This window comes from Oncorhynchus nerka, linkage group LG14, assembly GCF_034236695.1.
Source record: "Oncorhynchus nerka isolate Pitt River linkage group LG14, Oner_Uvic_2.0, whole genome shotgun sequence".
Lineage (NCBI taxonomy): Eukaryota > Metazoa > Chordata > Actinopteri > Salmoniformes > Salmonidae > Oncorhynchus > Oncorhynchus nerka.
In genome coordinates, this window is record NC_088409.1 from 34,239,838 (window position 1) to 34,259,194 (window position 19,357).

Sequence of the window (19,357 nt, forward strand, 5' to 3'; positions counted from 1 at the left end):
CATGCCAGGAAGACCATCAGCAACACTAGAGAAGAACACTACAGCACCCAGTCAGAATCACCATGCCAGGAAGACCATCAGCCAACACTAGAGAAGAACACTACAGCACCCAGTCAGAATCACCAGGAAGACCATCAGCAACCAGAAGAAGACCATCAGAATCAACACTCAGCAACACTAGAGAAGAACACTACAGCACCCAGTCAGAATCACCATGCCAGGAAGACCATCAGAATCAGAACCATGCCAGGAAGACCATCAGCAACACTAGAGAAGAACACTACAGCACCCAGTCAGAATCACCATGCCAGGAAGACCATCAGCAACACTAGAGAAGAAACACTACAGTCAGAATCACCATGCCAGGAAGACCATCAGATTCACCATGCCAGGAAGACCATCAGCAACACTAGAGAAGAACACTACAGCACCCAGTCAGAATCACCATGCCAGGAAGACCATCAGCAACACTAGAGAAGAACACGACAGACCCAGTCAGAATCACCATGCCAGGAAGACCATCAGCAACACTAGAGAAGAACACTACAGCACCCAGTCAGAATCACCATGCCAGGAAGACCATCAGCAACACTAGAGAAGAACAGTACAGCACCCAGTCAGAATCACCATGCCAGGAAGACCATCAGCAACACTAGAGAAGAACACTACAGCACCCAGTCAGAATCACCATGCCAGGAAGACCATCAGCAACACTAGAGAAGAACAGTACAGCACCCAGTCAGAATCACCATGCCAGGAAGACCATCAGCAACACTAGAGAAGAACAGTACAGCACCCAGTCAGAATCACCATGCCAGGAAGACCATCAGCAACACTAGAGAAGAACACTACAGACCCAGTCAGAATCACCATGCCAGGAAGACCATCAGCAACACTAGAGAAGAACACTACAGACCCAGTCAGAATCACCATGCCAGGAAGACCATCAGCAACACTAGAGAAGAACACTACAGACCCAGTCAGAATCACCATGCCAGGAAGACCATCAGCAACACTAGAGAAGAACACTACAGCACCCAGTCAGAATCACCATGCCAGGAAGACCATCAGCAACACTAGAGAAGAACACTACAGCACCCAGTCAGAATCACCATGTCAGGAAGACCATCAGCAACACTAGAGAAGAACAGCACAGCACCCAGTCAGAATCACCATGCCAGGAAGACCATCAGCAACACTAGAGAAGAACAGTACAGCACCCAGTCAGAATCACCATGCCAGGAAGACCATCAGCAACACTAGAGAAGAACACTACAGCACCCAGTCAGAATCACCATGCCAGGAAGACCATCAGCAACACTAGAGAAGAACACTACAGCACCCAGTCAGAATCACCATGCCAGGAAGACCATCAGCAACACTAGAGAAGAACACTACAGCACCCAGTCAGAATCACCATGCCAGGAAGACCATCAGCAACACTAGAGAAGAACACTACAGCACCCAGTCAGAATCACCATGCCAGGAAGACCATCAGCAACACTAGAGAAGAACACTACAGACCCAGTCAGAATCACCATGCCAGGAAGACCATCAGCAACACTAGAGAAGAACACTACAGACCCAGTCAGTATCACCATGCCAGGAAGACCATCAGCAACACTAGAGAAGAACAGTACAGCACCCAGTCAGAATCACCATGCCAGGAAGACCATCAGCAACACTAGAGAAGAACACTACAGCACCATACCTAGTCCCCTGTAGTACAATGTTTTTAATGGCACAAACAGGCACAAGTTGTCACACACAAGCATATCAACACACCCTCACACTTTTACTCTGAAGGTGAGATTACCCCTCTTCACAACCAACCAAACACACACACACACACACACACACACACACAATAATAAGGCAGAAGGGTTGCTTAGCAACAAGGCTAAGGTGTAGCAGGTTAATACCCAGGTGCCATTTCATGAGATCAAAATGCACCATCATACCAAAGAGCCTTTCATGACAAAATAGCTAAATCCATTTAAAAAAACAGAAGAGGGATCATATTATTCCAATAATTCCATGTGGCTGCACACTGCTCTTCTGTGGGTTTCCCTCTCTTTTCCAGATCAACCATTCAGGGTAAACATTATTGTCATTTGACAGACAGACAGTTTCAGACTCCTGGGGGGGCTATGATTGCCTGGACACGTGCGATCTATGACTATGGTTCTGTCCAGTCCCGCTGTATATAGGGCGATTTCAGGAATGACAGAGTAGCAGAGCTACAATTCCAACCAGATAGCAAAATGAAACTGAAATTGCATTGCGGGTGTGTGTGTGCCAGATTGGGGAAGTATCCCCTCAAACAGATGTGGCATCAGAAGCAAGAACTATTTAGTTCCTTACTGTAATAGCTTTGCATTAATAAGCTTTTTTCTCAAGGAAGAATTTATCTAGGACATATGGGAGTGAGGGACCTAATTGGAGGGATATGTAACATGATAACTAACTGCTATTTTGACAGAGAGGTTTGGAACTCTCTTTGTTATTGGTCTATTAACTTATACCGCCTGGTGATGTCACCAGGCAAGCCAAAACGGGAATCAGAAACACTATCCTGGTGTAGCAAGCTAGCTGGACTAATTACACACAGGGTTCAACTGAGGGGCCAATTCACAGCAGTAGGCAGACAGGGAGCAGAGACAATATCAGCGGTGGAGGAAATGACTTCTCAAGGACGAGACAGACAGATAAAGCACCATCTCCCCCACCATCTCTCATCAAACACCTTCTGTACGCTCCACCCGATGGTTAATTGGACATGATCGTTGAGTTAAGAGAGTGAATTTCCTCTGACGCTGTCAACAAGAGATGGAGAGACAAGGAAGAGGAGGAGGAGGAGAACGTCTCTGGATATAGCCGTCAGACCAGACGACCCCATCTCTCTCTCTGTATGACTGTCTGGCTGAGCTGTTGAAACAGTATTCCCTAGTTACTGTACCACAATTCCATGTCCAATCATGGAACTATAATGTTTTTAAAGGAGCAATCTCCCCTGAAGAAATCCTATGTTGGTGAGGGTCTTGGTCATGAGAAGCTGGGTTTGCACGGTGGACCTTGGTCAATAGTAGTGCACTATATAGGAAATAGGCTAAAGTCCTATCAGCCTTGGCCAATAGTAGTGCACTATATAGGAAATAGGGTGCCATCTGGGATGCAACCGCCGTTTAACGAGCAGCAGGGAGCATTTTCACACATTTCATTGACAGTCACCGTCTGCCTGTCTCTGTGTTTGTGTGTGGTGGGGGCATAGACATGCCTGGCATGTAGGCCTCAGCTGGTTTATATAACCACGGTGACATCTGTCACTCATTACATAACCCTGGTACCATGTGTGTGTGTGTGTGTGTGTGTGTGTGTGTGTGTGTGGTGGGGGCATAGACATGCCCGGCATGTAGGCCACAGCTGGTTTATATAACCACGGTGACATCTGTCACTCATTATATAACCCTGGTACCATGTGTGTGTGTGTGTGTGGTGGGGGCATAGACATGCCCGGCATGTAGGCCACAGCTGGTTTATATAACCACGGTGACATCTGTCACTCATTACATAACCCTGGTCCCTGTGTGTTAAAAACTAACCCGTATTCATATCCTCAACACACAGTGGTTGAATCACTTAATCCTGACTCTTAGTACAGGTAGAAAGGGGGAATTGATTGAGTAGAAAACTGAAAGCATCGGAAATAATTGCCTGAACCTAAGAGCAAGAGAGAGAGAGAGAGTCGCTGACTAACCATTGAGAAAGATATACGACCTTGAAAAAAAGATTGGATTTGAATATAAGTGGAATAAAGTGAACTCCATCACTAATGTTTGTGAACTAGCTATGAACTTCCAATCCAACTGACAGTACCAGCATTCATTTTCAAACTGAACAATTGACCGGATGGCATAAGATTCTGACCCAGGATGATGGGTCCTGGTCAAGTGCAGTGCCCTACATAGGGAATAGAGTGCCATTTAGTATGCAACTGAAGTGTTCTCACACCTCACTCCGTGTCAGTGTGTTCTCACCTGGGACAGGTACAGCTGATCCAGTCATCAGCGTGCTCCAGAGGGGATGCCCCCTTCCCCGTGAGGGACGGTAGTTTGGGGAGGGTGACTGGAAGTTGCTCCTCAGGGACTGCCACAGGACCACAAAACCCACAATGCACCATGGGAATGGGCGTGCCCCAGTACCGCTGCCGGGAAATCAGCCAATCCCTGAGCTTGGTGCTGGTCAGGTGGCCGCCCACTTTTCTCTCTCTGGCCTTCTGGGTGATGGAGTCAAAAGCGTCCTCCCTGCTGAGGCCTGTGAACTACACAGACGAGGGGGATGGGCGGAGAGAGAACAGGATGACAGTTTAGAAGCTCAAACACACGTGAATTCAACAAAACTCAACTATTTGCCGATACTTCATTCAACCATAAATAAGGTTCTTCCATTAATCGCCATAAAACAATGTGAAATGTTGGTTTACTGGTAACGTTGTTTAGAGTAACAGTGTGTGTTGCTGTGTGTCCAGACAGACCTCAGCAGAGTTGATCAGTGTGTGTCCTCCATCCTCCTGGCTCTTCAGGACTGGGCTCCAGCTCAGACCCAGAACCCTGGCCACAGAAGCATCCTCCACACGGCTGTCAGGGATACCTGCCAGGGACACACACATGATACATGTCACACACACTTGTACACCACCATGTCATTTTATAACACTAATTTCCTGCAATTCTACACATTTTGCAATAGAGTGGAGGCAAATGTTTGCAGTTTTTAATATGATAACTGATAAACAATGAGCCCCACCGCGGTCGTTAATTCAACCTTGCTTACTATAACTTTAGATAGCTGGGCGCAAGACTAACTTACCAAGCTACATTTTTTTTGCCGACATGGGCTAATTGAGTGACTGCTGATGCACAACCAAATTTCGAAATTGCACCTTGTGTGTTCTATTATTCTAACTCTCAACAGTAATGTGAGACCCCGACTGAGTTGAAATTGCTCCAAGGGCCTACAAAAAAAAGAGGGGGCCGTGTGTTGCTGGATTACGGCTAGTTCCTCATGGGTATTGCCTCCTTGTGGACTCGTGGAGTCAGACAAACACCCAAAGCACCAAGCAGGGAACTCCTTCTAGAGAGTTAAAGGTTACATCATTCCAACAGCAGCCAAACGCCCAGTGTATGACAGAGACACACTGCAGGCTCAAGGACACACTGGCACAGTGGCATCTACAAACATGTACAGGTCACAGGGAAAGGCTAAATGTGATTCATTCAATTTTCCTAGCCACCGTGCTTCTACATTGCTTGCTGTTTGGGGTTTTAGGCTGGGTTTCTGTATAGCACTTTGTGACATCGGCTGATGTAAAAAGGGATTTATAAATACAATTGATTGATCGAAATTGGATTAAAATAGAGAGACGAATAAAAGCACAAGAACAAAAGCTCAGAGGTCAATAATACACAGTGAGTACATGCTGTATGTGCAAGCCATGTGGACATTCAAACCCACACACACATCCACGTACCGATGACAGTGTCTAGATGACCTTCAAACTCCTGCTTGCTGGAGATCACCAGGGGAAGTTCCTGACCGGTAAATAGGTTGTGGGCGGTGACCTCTGTCAGGCAGTCTGGGGGGGGGTCAAAGGTCAGGAGTCAGCAAGGGAGAGCTTCTCCCCTGGTGCCTCATTATCAACAATCAGAAAGAGAATAGATAAAGAGAGAGACAGCATGACAGAGGGAGAGAGAGCGAGAGAGAGAGAGAGGGGCCAATAGATAGTGAGAGAGGTGGGGTAGTGAGAGAAAGAGCGAGAGTGAGACAGATGGATAAAGAGAGCGATTCAGGGGAATCGCAATTAAAACACACAGAGGCAACAGGAGAAGAGCAGGGGAGCAACACATACAGTTGAAGTCGGAAGTTTACATACACCTTAGCCAAATACATTAAACTCAGTTTTTCACAATTCCTGACACTTAATCCAAGTAAAAATTCCTTGTCTTTGGATCACCACTTTATTTTAAGAATGTGAAATGTCAGAATAATAGTAGAGAGAATGATTTATTTCAGCTTTAATTTCTTTCATCACATTCTCAGTGGGTCAGAAGTTTACATACACTCAATTAGTATTTGGTAGCGTTGCTTTTAAATTGTTTAAATTGGGTCAAACATTTTGGGCAGCCTTCCACAAGCTTCCCACAATAAGTTGGGTGAATTTTGGCCCATTCCTCCTGACAGAGCTGGTGTAACTGAGTCAGGTTTGTAGGCCTCCTTGCTCAAACACGATTTTTCAGCTCAGCCCACAGATTTTCTATAGGATTGAGGTCAGAGCTTTGTGATGGTCACTCCAATACCTTGACTTTGTTGTCCTTAAGCCATTTTGTCACAACTTTGGAAGTATGCTTGGGGTCATTGTCCATTTGGAAGACCCATTTGCGACCAAGCTATAACTTCCTGACTGATGTCTTGAGATGTTGCTTCAATATATCCACATAATTTTCCTGCCTCATGATGCCGACTATATTGTGAAGTGCACCAGTCCCTCCTGCAGCAAAGCACCCCCACAACATGATGCTGCCACCCCCGTGCTTCACGGTTGGGATGGTGTTCTTCAGCTTGCAAGCCTCCCCCTTTTTCCTCCAAACATAACGATGGTCATTATGGCCAAACAGTTCCATTATTGCTTCATCAGACCAGAGGACATTTCTCCAAAAAGTACAATCTTTGTCCCCATGTGTAGTTGCAAACCGCAGTCTGGCTATTTTATGGAGGTTTTGGAGCAGTGGCTTCTTCCTTGCTGAGTGGCCTTTCAGGTTATGTCGATATAGGACTCGTTTCTCACATTGGATATACTGTAGATACTTTTGTACCCGTTTCCTCAAACATCTTCACCATTGCTGCGGTTCTGGGATTGATTTGCACTTTTCGCACCAAAGTACGTTCATCGCTAGGAGACAGAACGCGTCTCCTTCCTGAGCGGTATGACGGCTGTGTGGTCCCATGGTGTTTATACTTGCGTACTATTGTTTATACAGATGAACGTGGTAGCTTCAGGTGTTTGGAAATTGCTCCCAAGGATGAACCAGACTTGTGGAGGTCTACAATTTGTTGTCTGAGATCTTGGCTGATTTCTTTTGATTTTCCCATGATGTCAAGCAAAGAGGCACTGAGTTCGGAGGTAGGCCTTGAAATACATCCACAGGTACACCTCCAAGTGACTCAAATGATGTCAATTAGCCTATCAGAAGCTTCTAAAGCCATGACATCATTTTCTGGAATTTTCCAAGCTGTTTAAAGGCACAGTCAACTTAGTGTATGTAAACTTCTGACACACTGGAATTGTGATACAGTGATTTATAAGTGAAATAATCTGTCTGTAAACAATTGTTGGAAAAATGACTTGTGTCATGCACAAAGTAGATGTCCTAACTGACTTGCCAAAACTATAGTTTGTTAAGAAGAAATTTGTGAAGTGGTTGAAAAATAAGTTATAATCTTTTATTTTTTATTTATTTTATTTTACCTTTATTTAACTAGGCATGTCAGTTAAGAACAAATTCTTATTTTCAATGACGGCCTAGGAACAGTGGGTTAACTGCCTGTTCAGGGGCAGAACGACAGATTTGTACCTTGTCAGCTCGGGGGTTTGAACTCGCAACCTTCCGGTTACTAGTCCAACGCTCTAACCACTAGGCTACCCTGCCGCCAACCTGTAATGACTCCAACCTGTATGTATCTATGTATGTAAACTTCCGACTTCAACTGTAACATATCTTGGAGGGTATACCCATGCACAACTGTCTTTCTATCTCTACACACACACACACACACACACACACACACACACACACACACACACACACACACACACACACACACCTCTATCTGGACATAAAATAAACATTGATATACCTGTGTTGCACTGTGTTTCAGCTTAGCGTAAGCACTAAACTCAACATCAACATGGACTACTAACAGCCAGTACTTCTCTATACTACACTGAACAAAAATATAAACGCAACATGAGAAGTTTCATGAGCTGAAATAAATAACACAGAAATTTTCCATTCACACAAAAAGCTTATTTATCTCAAATTTTGTGCACAAATTTGTTTACATCCATGTTAGTGAGCATTTCTCCTTTGTCAAGATAATCCATCCACCTGACAGGTGTGGCATATCAAGAAGCCGATTAAATGTCATCATCATTACACAGGTGCACCTTGTGCTGGGAACAATAAAAGGCCACTCTAAAATGTACAGTTTTGTCACACAACACAATGCCACAGATGTTTCAAATTTTGAGGGGTCGTGGAATTGGCCTGCTGACTGCAGGGATGTCCACCAGAGCTGTTGCCAGATAACTTATTGTTAATTTCTCTACCATAAGCCACCTCAAATGTTTTAGAGAACCGGCCTTAGGCCACGTGTATGGCGTCCTGTGGGGGAGCGGTTTGCTGAATGTCAACATTGTGAACAGAGTGCCCCATGGTGACGGTGGGGTTATGTTATGGCCAGGAATAAGCTAACATAAGTGCATTTCATCGATGGCAATATGAATGCACAGAAATACCATGAAGGCCCATTGTGAGGCCCATTTCTTTTAAGGTATCTGTGACCAACAGATGCATATCTGTATTCCCAGTCATGTGAAATCCATAAATTAGGCCTAATAAATGTATTTCAATTGACTGATTTCCTTACATGAACTGTAATTTAGTAAAATCTTTGAAATTGTTGCATGTTACATTTCTATTTTTGTTCAGTAAAATGTGCCATTGAGAGTTACAATGGGCCACATATATTAAATACACTAAATATTTACTGTAAGCCACTATGGATAAAAGTGGCACTTAAAAAATGACCTCAGACTACCAGGTCTGGACAGTGGTTCCTTCCTACCTCTGCCTGTCTGCAGGACTCTCTCCAGGGCTGAGCGGACTGGGCTGGTACCATGCAGCAGTCTGTGGGAGGGGACAATGGACAGGTAGGCAGCCCCAAACACTGCCTCTGGGCTGGAGGTGTAGCCTGCTAGAGTCTCCCCCGTCTCCTCCCCATTCACCTGCATGGAGGGAAGGATAGAGAGACACACACACAGTTTATGGATAAATACATGACAGTAACTTGGTTACATTTAGTTGTTGAGCAGGGTAAAGGAGGATAGTTCAAAAACTAAACACAACACTAGTTGGTAAGAAAAAAAGAAGAAACACTGTAGTATGCAATATTTAGCAATGGATTATGTTTTAATGTTAATCAGTTAACATGCCTGACAGAAACTAAATTGGCACCAAAAATACAGAATCAGTCATTTAGTACAGAACACCCTTGACAATGTTAAAGATGTAACGGGACTGGTTCCTGTTTCCCATCTACAAAACCACCGCTGGCACTACTTTTAATTACCCCACTCTGCCTGATTTATGAGAACCACACACACACAGACACACACACACACACACACACACACACACACACACAGAGAGAGAGAGAGTCACAACCCCACTTTACCAGAAATTTGATTACAATTTTAATAAGGAAGGAAGGCATCAACCTAATACATTTCCTCCGTCTGTTGCAAGGAGTTCTGTGACTGGGGTGACTGGAGCTCACAATAGGCTTTTAGTAAAACCATTTTAGAATGTCAATACTCTATTCAACATTCTAAAAGTGCATTTGGATAGTTCAATGGAAATAAACACACAGCCCCACAGTCACTATGTTTGATTAAATTGCTGCTTGCAGAGAGACGACTGGTGCTGCTAGCTGAATGAGAATGATGTAGTAGGGGAGAATCTCAGAGCTAATCCTAGTGATAATCCTAGAATAACTTCAAATGTTTATACCTGGAAGACTAAGTAGTCTAAACTAAACCAGGATGGACTGACAAGAAGGAACAGATGAAAGATGTGAGTCTAACCTTGAGGTGAAAGTCGAAGTAGCAGCCGGTGCAGTCTCCAATCCAGTTGGCCTGCATGGCCTTGACCCCGTACCACTCTGGCAGCTCCGCCAGGGCGTCCAGGAGGGGCTGGGAGAGAGAGATACATCATAAAAAATGTTAAATTATATTGATGCTAAATAAATCATAAAGATGTTATATCATATTGTAATGTCAGATGTTTAAGTTTAAGTCCCAGATCAGCACATCATTTACTTCTCCTCTTTACCCTGAGAGGCTCTTCCAAAGCTCAGCCAATCTCCTGGCACAATACCACAGTCTACCTCGTCTCACATCATGTAGTCAAAGAGGGATTTTAGAAATCATGACCTCCACATGCCCTACTTTAGCGTTTATCGCAAAGCAAATCGCTCATGACTCAACAACAGTTTCATAACGAGAGAGAGAAGAGAGAGACAGAGAGAGAGACAGACAGAGAGACAGAAGAGAGAGAGAAGAGAGAGAGAGACAGAGACAGAGAGAGAGACAGAGAGAGAGAAAGAGAGAGAGAAAGAGAGAGACAGAGAGAGAGACAGAAGAGAGAGAAGAGAGAGAGACAGAGACAGAGAGAGAGAAAGAGAGAGAGAGACAGAGACAGAGAGAGGCAGAGAGAGAGAGAGAGAGAGACAGAGAGAGAGAGAGGAGAGAGAGAGAGACAGAGAGAGAGACAGAGAGAGATAGCCCTGATAGCCCTTCTGACAACCCCCCCACACCCACTGAGGACAAACACAAGACACAGATTGTACTACTTATGGACTCAAATGGGAAATATATAGAAGAAAAAAAACTTTTTCCCAAACACAGTGTGTCTAAACTCTGGTGTCCAAACACCCAGCACGCCCTAGACCTTCTGTCTGAGGCCAAACTAGGGTCACCCAGCCACATAATAATACACACAGGCACAAACGACCTGAGAGCACAGCAAGAAAGAGTGGCCACAGCACTGAAGGGAGTGATTGAAAAGGCTTCTTCTACTTCCCCCAACGCACAAGTGGTTATCTCCACCCTGCTACCACGAAAAGACTTCCACCCTGCCACAATACAGCGGGTAAATGCAAGTATTTCCCGTGACTGTGCCTCAAAACCAAATGTTTTCCCGGCCCACCACTCCACCCTGGACTTGAACAGCCTCTATGACCAGGTCCACCTCTACAAGGCAGCATTGCCCACCTTTGCCCGAACTCTAAAGGACATCGCTCTCAAACGTATCCCCAACACTTCACACAGGAGCAACAGATCAATAGACACCCCACCCAGACCGGCGAGACACCCTCCCAGACCTGCAGGACCCCCCCCTGGACCTACACATAGAGGACCCACGCCAAGAGGAATTACATCCAGACCACCGCACACCCAGACACATCCACACCCCCACCCCAACCAATCAACACCCCCCACGTCAACCATGCCCACACCCCATTTAGGCCCCCTCAGATCAGACCTATGCCACTCCTGCCCACCCCATGCACCCCACCCCCGCAAAGAGGGCCTCAACATGGAAGCCACACATACGCCCTGGTAGTGAGCGGGCAAACAGTCCCAACCCCCACTCTCACACTCGCCCAAGCCAATGGCATGTACCAGATGCTCAGCAGGCTCTGCTCACACTTACTGGCCTGAGGCCAAACCACGACCAACAACATTGGACACTCTATGGAACAAAAAGCATTCACTATATCATCCTGGAATATCCAAGGCCTGAGGTCATCTGCCTTTGGCCTGAAGAGCAGAAACCCGGACTTCACCAAAGAAATCGGTAACACAGACATTGTCATCCTGCAAGAAACCTGGTATAGAGGAGACAGACCCACTGGTTGCCCTCTAGGTTACAGAGAGCTGGTAGTCCCATCCACCAAACTACCAGTTGTGAAACAGGGAAGGGACTCAGGGGGTATGCTAATTTGGTATAGAGCAGACCTAACTCACTCCAATAAAATTAATCAAAACAGGAACATTCTACATTTGGCTAGAAATTCAAAAGGAAATTATCCTAACAGAGAAAAATGTCCTCCTGTGTGCTACCTATATCCCCCCACTAGAATCCCCATATTTTAATGAAGACAGCTTCTCCATCCTGGAGGGCGAAATCAATCATTTCCAGGCCCAGGGACATGTACTAGTCTGTGGCGACCTAAATGCCAGAACCGGACAAGAACCTGACACCCTCAGCACACAGGGGGACAAACATCTGCCTGGAGGTGACAGCATCCCCTCCCACATATGCCCCCTAGGCACAACTATGACAACATAACCAACAAAAACGGTTCACAACTCCTGCAACTCTGTCGCACGCTTGGTATGTACATAGTCAACGGTAGGCTTCGAGGGGACTCCTATGGTAGGTACACCTATAGCTCATCTCTTGGCAGTAGTACTGTAGACTACTTTATCACTGACCTCAACCCAGAATCTCTCAGAGCGTTCACAGTCAGCCCACTGACACCCCTATCAGACCACAGCAAAATCACAGTCTACTTAAACAGAGCAATACTCAATCATGAGGCATCAAAGCCAAAGGAACTGAGTAACATTAAGAAATGCTATAGATGGAAGGAATGCAGTTTGGAAACCTACCAAAAAACAATTAGGCAACAACAAATTCAATCCCTTTTAGACAATTTCCTGGGTAAAACGTTCCACTGTAATAGTGAAGGTGTAAACCTGGCAGTAGAAAATCTTAACAGTATATTTGACCTCTCAGCTTCCCTATCAAATCTAAAAATCTCAAATAGAAAACCGAAGAAAATTAACAATAATGACAAATGGTTTGATGAAGAATGCAAAAATCTAAGAAAGAAATTGAGAAACCTGTCCAACCAAAAACATAGAGACCCGGAAAACCTGAGTCTACGCCTTCACTATGGTGAATCACTAAAACAATACAGAAATACACTACGGAAAAAGAAGGAACAGCATGTCAGAAATCAGCTCAATGCAATTGAAGAATCCATAGACTCTAACCACTTCTGGGAAAATTGGAAAACACTAAACAAACAACAACACGAAGAATTATCTATCCAAAATGGAGATGTATGAGTAAACCACTTCTCCAATCTTTTTGGTTCTATAACAAAGAACAAAGAGCAAAAACATATACATGATCAAATACAGATCTTAGAATCAACTATTAAAGACTACCAGAACCCACTGGATTCTCCAATTACATTGAATTAACTACAGGACAAAATAAAAACCCTTCAACCCAAAAAGGCCTGTGGTGTCGATGGTATCCTCAATGAAATGATCAAATATACAGACAACAAATTCCAATTGGCTATACTAAAACTCTTTAACATCATACTTAGCTCTGGCATCTTCCCCAATATTTGGAACCAAGGACTGATCACCCCAATCCACAAAAGTGGAGACAAATTTGACCCCAATAACTACCGTGGAATATGTGTCACCAGTAACCTTGGGAAAATCCTCTGCATTATTATTAACAGCAGACTCGTACATTTCCTCAATGAAAACAATGTACTGAGCAAATGTCAAATTGGCTTTTTACCAAATTACCGTACAACAGACCATGTATTCACCCTGCACACCCTAATTGACAACCAAACAAACCAAAACAAAGGCAAAGTCTTCTCATGCTTTGTTGATTTCAAAAAAGCCTTCGACTCAATCTGGCATGAGGGTCTGCTATACAAACTGATGGAAAGTGGTGTTGGGGGTAAAACATACGACATTATAAAATCCATGTACACAAACAACAAGTGTGCGGTTAAAATTGGCAAAAAACACACACATTTCTTCACACAGGGTCGTGGGGTTAGACAGGGATGCAGCTTAAGCCCCACCCTCTTCAACATATATATCAACGAATTGGCGTGGGCACTAGAAAAGTCTGCAGCACCCGGCCTCCCCTGCTAGAATCCGAAGTCAAATGTCTGCTGTTTGCTGATGATCTGGTGCTTCTGTCACCAACCAAGGAGGGCCTACAGCAGCACCTAGATCTTATGCACAGATTCTGTCAGACCTGGGCCCTGACAGTAAATCTCAGTAAGACCAAAATAATGGTGTTCCAAAAAAGGTCCAGTCACCAGGACCACAAATACAAATTCCATCTAGACACTGTTGCCCTAGAGCACACAAAAAACTATACATACCTTGGCCTAAACATCAGCGCCACAGGTAACTTCCACAAAGCTGTGAACGATCTGAGAGACAAGGCAAGAAGGGCATTCTATGCCATCAAAAGAAACATACATTTCAACATACCAATTAGGATTTGGCTAAAAATACTTGAATCAGTCATAGAGCCCATTGCCCTTTATGGTTGTGAGGTCTGGGGTCCGCTCACCAACCAAGACTTCACAAAATGGGACAAACACCAAATTGAGACTCTGCACGCAGAATTCTGCAAAAATATCCTCCGTGTACAACGTAAAACACCAAATAATGCATGCAGAGCAGAATTAGGCCGATACCCACTAATTATCAAAATCCAGAAAAGAGCCGTTAAATTCTACAACCACCTAAAAGGAAGCGATTCACAAACCTTCCATAACAAAGCCATCACCTACAGAGAGATGAACCTGGAGAAGAGTCCCCTAAGCAAGCTGGTCCTGGGGCTCTGTTCACAAACACAAACACACCCTACAGAGCCCCAGGACAACAGCACAATTAGACCCAACCAAATCATGAGAAAACAAAAAGATAATTACTTAACACATTGGAAAGAATTAACAAAAAAACAGAGCAAACTAGAATGCTATTTGGCCCTACACAGAGAGTACACAGAGGCAGAATACCTGACCACTGTGACTGACCCAAAATTAAGGAAAGCTTTGACTATGTACAGACTCAGTGAGCATAGCCTTGCTATTGAGAAAGGCCGCCGTAGGCAGACATGGCTCTCAAGAGAAGACAGGCTATGTGCTCACTGCCCACAAAATGAGGTGGAAACTGAGCTGCACTTCCTAACCTCCTGCCCAATGTATGACCATATTAGAGAGACATATTTCCCCCAGATTACACAGATCCACAAAGAATTCGAAAACAAATCCAATTTTGAAAAACTCCCATATCTTTTGGGTGAAATTCCACAGTGTGCCATCACAGCAGCAATATTTGTGACCTGTTGCCACGAGAAAAGGGCAACCAGTGAAGAACAAACACCATTGTAAATACAACCCATATTTATGCTTATTCATTTTATCTTGTGTCCTTTAACTATTTGTACATTGTATATATATATATAATATGACATTTGTAATGTCTTTACTGTTTTGAAACTTCTGTATGTGTAATGTTTACTGTTCATTTTTGTTGTTTTTCACTTTATATATTGTGGCAAACCTCTTCAAGGTTAGGAGCGTTTGTCACAAACTAAGTGGTAAACTGTCACCAAATCACCCAAGAATGAGAGTTCTTTCGAACAGGACAGTACCTGTGTGTTTGTTTCTCCGTCCTGGTCCACCCAGGCCGTAGGCGAGGTCAAGGATAGCAGGGTTCGGTACACGAATCGGGTTCTCGGTAGGTCCAGGTCCAAACGCCAACAGGTAAGTCCAAAACAATCCAGCTCATACACGGTAAATCCAGCCAATCTCTATAGTCTCTTTCTCTATTGTTCATAGCTCCTTCCAGCACTCTCTCTCCCTCTTCCTGGTTTTTCTTGACCCTTTATCTGTGAGTCGGCTCCACCTTCCGAGGGTTCCCCTTGCTTCTGGGACTTGTAGTTTTGGCGGTCGGACATTTTGTGATCTGTAGTTCTGACAGGGGTGGCCATTTTAGTGATCGGGCAGAGCCCGTTTATTAGTTCTGCTCTCACATATCTGCCACTTATCACTCGACCCCCTTCTTTGCCACATATCTCTCCCCCTAGATCCGACCCCCTAGGTCGGGCTACCGCAGCAAAATATGCATGCATGCGGGATAACCCATCCGCGTTTCCCATTTCCTTCCCTGCTCTGTGTTTCAAGTCAAAATGAAACGGTTGGAGACTCAAAAACCACCGCATCACCCGAGCGTTCTTCTCTTTAGCCCTATGCATCCAGGTGAGTGGGGCATGGTCACTGATGAGGGTGAAGTGGCGCCCCAGCAGGTAGTACTTCAGGCTTTCTAGAGCCCACTTTACTGCCAGCGCCTCTTTCTCAACGACTGAGTAGTTGGTTTCCCGTGGTTCCAGCTTCCTGCTTAAAAACAGGATGGGATGTTCCACCCCTTCTACCTCTTGGGATAGCACTGCTCCCAAGCCGACCTCTGAGGCATCCGTCTGAACCACAAACTCTCTCTCAAAGTCTGGTACCACCAGCACTGGATTACAGCAGAGAGCCTCCTGTAATGTCCTAAATGCTTTGGTGGCCCTTTCATCCCATTTGACCATGTTTGGCCCTCTGGCTCTAGTCATGTCGGTAAGAGGGGCGGCCACTGTGGCATAACTTGGGATGAACTTCCGGTAGTAACCGGTCAGCCCTAGGAAGGCTCGAACCTGCTTCTTATTTACTGGTTTCGGCCATTCTCTAATTGCCTTCACCTTCTTATGTTGGGGTTTGATTAACCCTCTTCCCACAGTGTATGTATCCCAGATACTCTGTTTCCTCTAACCCCACATAACACTTGGCAGGGTTTGCCGTGAGCCCTGCCTTTCTAAGGGCGTCTAACACTGCCTGTACCCGGGGTAAGTGGGATTCCCAATCTGGGCTGTAGATCCCCACGTCATCTAAATAAGCTGCGGCGTATGCTTTGTGCGGTTTTAGGACTTTGTCCATGAGCCGTTGAAAGGTGGCTGGGGCCCCGTGTAAGCCGAATGGCATGACGGTGTATTGAAACAAACCGTCAGGTGTTGCAAAGGCTGTCTTTTCTTTGGCCCTGGGGGTCAGAGGAATTTGCCAGTACCCTTTTGTCAGATCAAGGGTCGTAATGTACCGAGCATGACCGATTTTCTCCAGTAGTTCATCTACTCGGGGCATGGGTTAGGCATCAAACTTCGAGATTTCATTTACCTTCCGAAAGTCGTTACAGAACCGCAAAGACCCATCGGGCTTGGAGACCATCACAATTGGGCTAGACCACTCACTATGTGACTCTTCGACCACTCCAGCTGTCAACATTTTCTCAGTCTCTGCTCTAATCGCGGCCCGTCGAGCCTCGGGTACCCGATATGGCCTCATACTCACTTTTCTCCCTGGTAGGGAAACGATATCATGAGCCGTAACCTCAGTTCGGCCAGGTACCTCTGAAAACACATCTCTGTTTTTCTGGATCAGGGTCTTTACTTCCTGTACTTGCGCTGGGGACAGAGTGGGTGAAATATTTACTTCGGCTGTCTCCTGAATGTGTGTGGGGTATGTGACCATTAGTGTTTCTCTCTCTCTCCATGCTTTTAACAGGTTTATGTGATAAATCTGTTCCTGGGGCCGTCGACCTGGCTGTCGGATCCGATAATTGACCTCTCCTATTCTCTCCAGTACTTCATATGGTCCTTTCCATGTGGCTAGTAGTTTACACTCTACCGTGGGGATCAGCACTAACACCTTATCTCCCGGTTGAAATTCCCTCAGGGTAGCCTGCCGGTTATAAGTGTGCCGCTGGTGTTCCTGTGTTTGTCTCATGTGCTCTCTGACGATGGGCATGACTGTGGCTATCCTATCTTGCATTTCCGTGACGTGCTCTATGACACTAGTATACGGGGTGGATTGGTGCTCCCAGGTTTCCCGGGCGATGTCTAAGATTCCCCGGGGATGCCTCCCATATACCAGCTCAAAGGGAGAAAACCCCAGCGAGGCTTGAGGAACCTCTCTAATGGCAAACATCAGATACGGCAACATGCAATCCCAGTTTTTCCCATCCTTATCGATTACCTTCCTGAGCATTGACTTCAGGGTTCGGTTGAATCTCTCAACCAGCCCGTCCGTCTGAGGATGGTAAACCGATGTCCTCAACTGTTTCACCTGCCACAGTTTACAAAGGTCCGCCATAAGGCGGGACATAAAGGGGGTCCCCTGGTCGGTAAGGATCTCCTTTGGAACCCCTACCCTGGTGAACAAGAGCACTAATTCCTTTGCGATATTTTTGGAAGTCATCGTCCGAAGGGGAATGGCTTCTGGGTAGCGAGTGGCATAATCTAGAATGACCAGAATGTATTGGTGCCCTCTGGCGGATTTGGGTAGTGGGCCCACTAAATCCATCGCTATCCTCTCAAATGGCGTTTCGATTATGGGGAGTGGCACTAACGGGCTTCTAAAAGCTGGTCGGGGAGCTGTTAACTGGCACTCCGGGCACTCTCCACAATGCCGAGCCACTTCAGCTTGAATTCCTGGCCAGTAAAACCTCCTTACAATCCGGTCTCGGGTTTTATCGATACCAAGGTGTCCACCCAGAATGTGCCCATGAGCTAGATCCAGTACTGTCCTCCGGTACCGAGTGGGAACCAACAACTGTTCCACCACATCAACCCCTATTTTCGAGACTCTGTACACCAAACCCTTTTTCATGATGAAGTGGGGAAAACTATTAGGCATCATCCCAACATTTATGGGAGTACCATCTACGACCTGCACATCTGCTCTGGCTTGCTGCAGCGTTGGATCCTGGTTTTGGGCCGTCCCAAAATTAGTCAAGGACCCTGCCAGGTCTGCTGGTTCTAGATCGTCGTCCTCTGGATTCAGATCGACCCCAGCCCCACTAGTACTGGGCTGTTCGTTATCAGCGAGGTTTGCCACTTCATCCTCCTCCTCCCCTACTAGCACCTGTGATGTTGTCCCCTGGGAGACCTCTTTTCTTGGCTTTGGTCGAAGGCCCCATGCTTGTTCCTGCTTGGTCAGGGTTGTTGGCTTCTCAAATATGCCATTCTTGTGGCCTAACCGCAAAGTTAGGAAAGTCTCGACCCAATATTACATCATATGGCATCTTTGGGACCACGCCGACCTCATAATCCAGCAGACCGTCCTCTGTTTGTATGCTCACTAAGGCCGTGGGGTACAGACGGGTATCCCCATGAATGCATGTAACACTGATATCCTGTCTTGTATCCAGTTTATGATTCGGCACTAGGCCTGCAACGACCAGGGTTAGCATTGCCGGAATCCAGCAGTGCTTCAACCTCTTTCCCTTCAACCTTCACCCTGCACATATGTTTGTTTCTTGATCTTTCAAGTACAGTGGTTACAACAGGACATGCATACCGTATATCATCTTCATTTTCACCAAGGTTACATTGCATTGGCTCTTCTTTAATAGGGCAGTAGGCTGCAATATGTCCTGGTTGATTACAATTGTAACAGATAATAGGGGTTCGGGGGAGACCCCTCGACCCCCAGTCCCGGTTTCCGTTTTCCCTTAGTGTCTTGGCCTGATTCTGATTCTTTCCTCATGGCCCCACGCTGCTCTCTTCCCCCTCTAAATGTTGGGACAGCCTTACCCTGTCCACTGGTTCGCCCATGCCTGGGGAACGGGAATCTTTCCTCCTGT

The 19,357-nt window shown here is 45.7% G+C and overlaps 1 protein-coding gene across 1 annotated transcript in view; it reads right to left on the minus strand.

Moving 5' to 3' along the window:
* Positions 1-19,357, minus strand: part of lars2 (leucyl-tRNA synthetase 2, mitochondrial) — an 83,078-nt gene that overhangs the window by 45,065 nt on the left and 18,656 nt on the right. Inside the window, exons 8-12 of the mRNA XM_065028013.1 lie at positions 9,923-10,030; positions 8,905-9,064; positions 5,531-5,635; positions 4,535-4,650; positions 4,038-4,321 (exon numbers count right to left, since the gene is read on the minus strand). Of these exons, the coding sequence (XP_064884085.1) occupies positions 4,038-4,321; positions 4,535-4,650; positions 5,531-5,635; positions 8,905-9,064; positions 9,923-10,030 (773 nt within the window). The remainder of the gene's footprint in view (positions 1-4,037; positions 4,322-4,534; positions 4,651-5,530; positions 5,636-8,904; positions 9,065-9,922; positions 10,031-19,357) is intronic.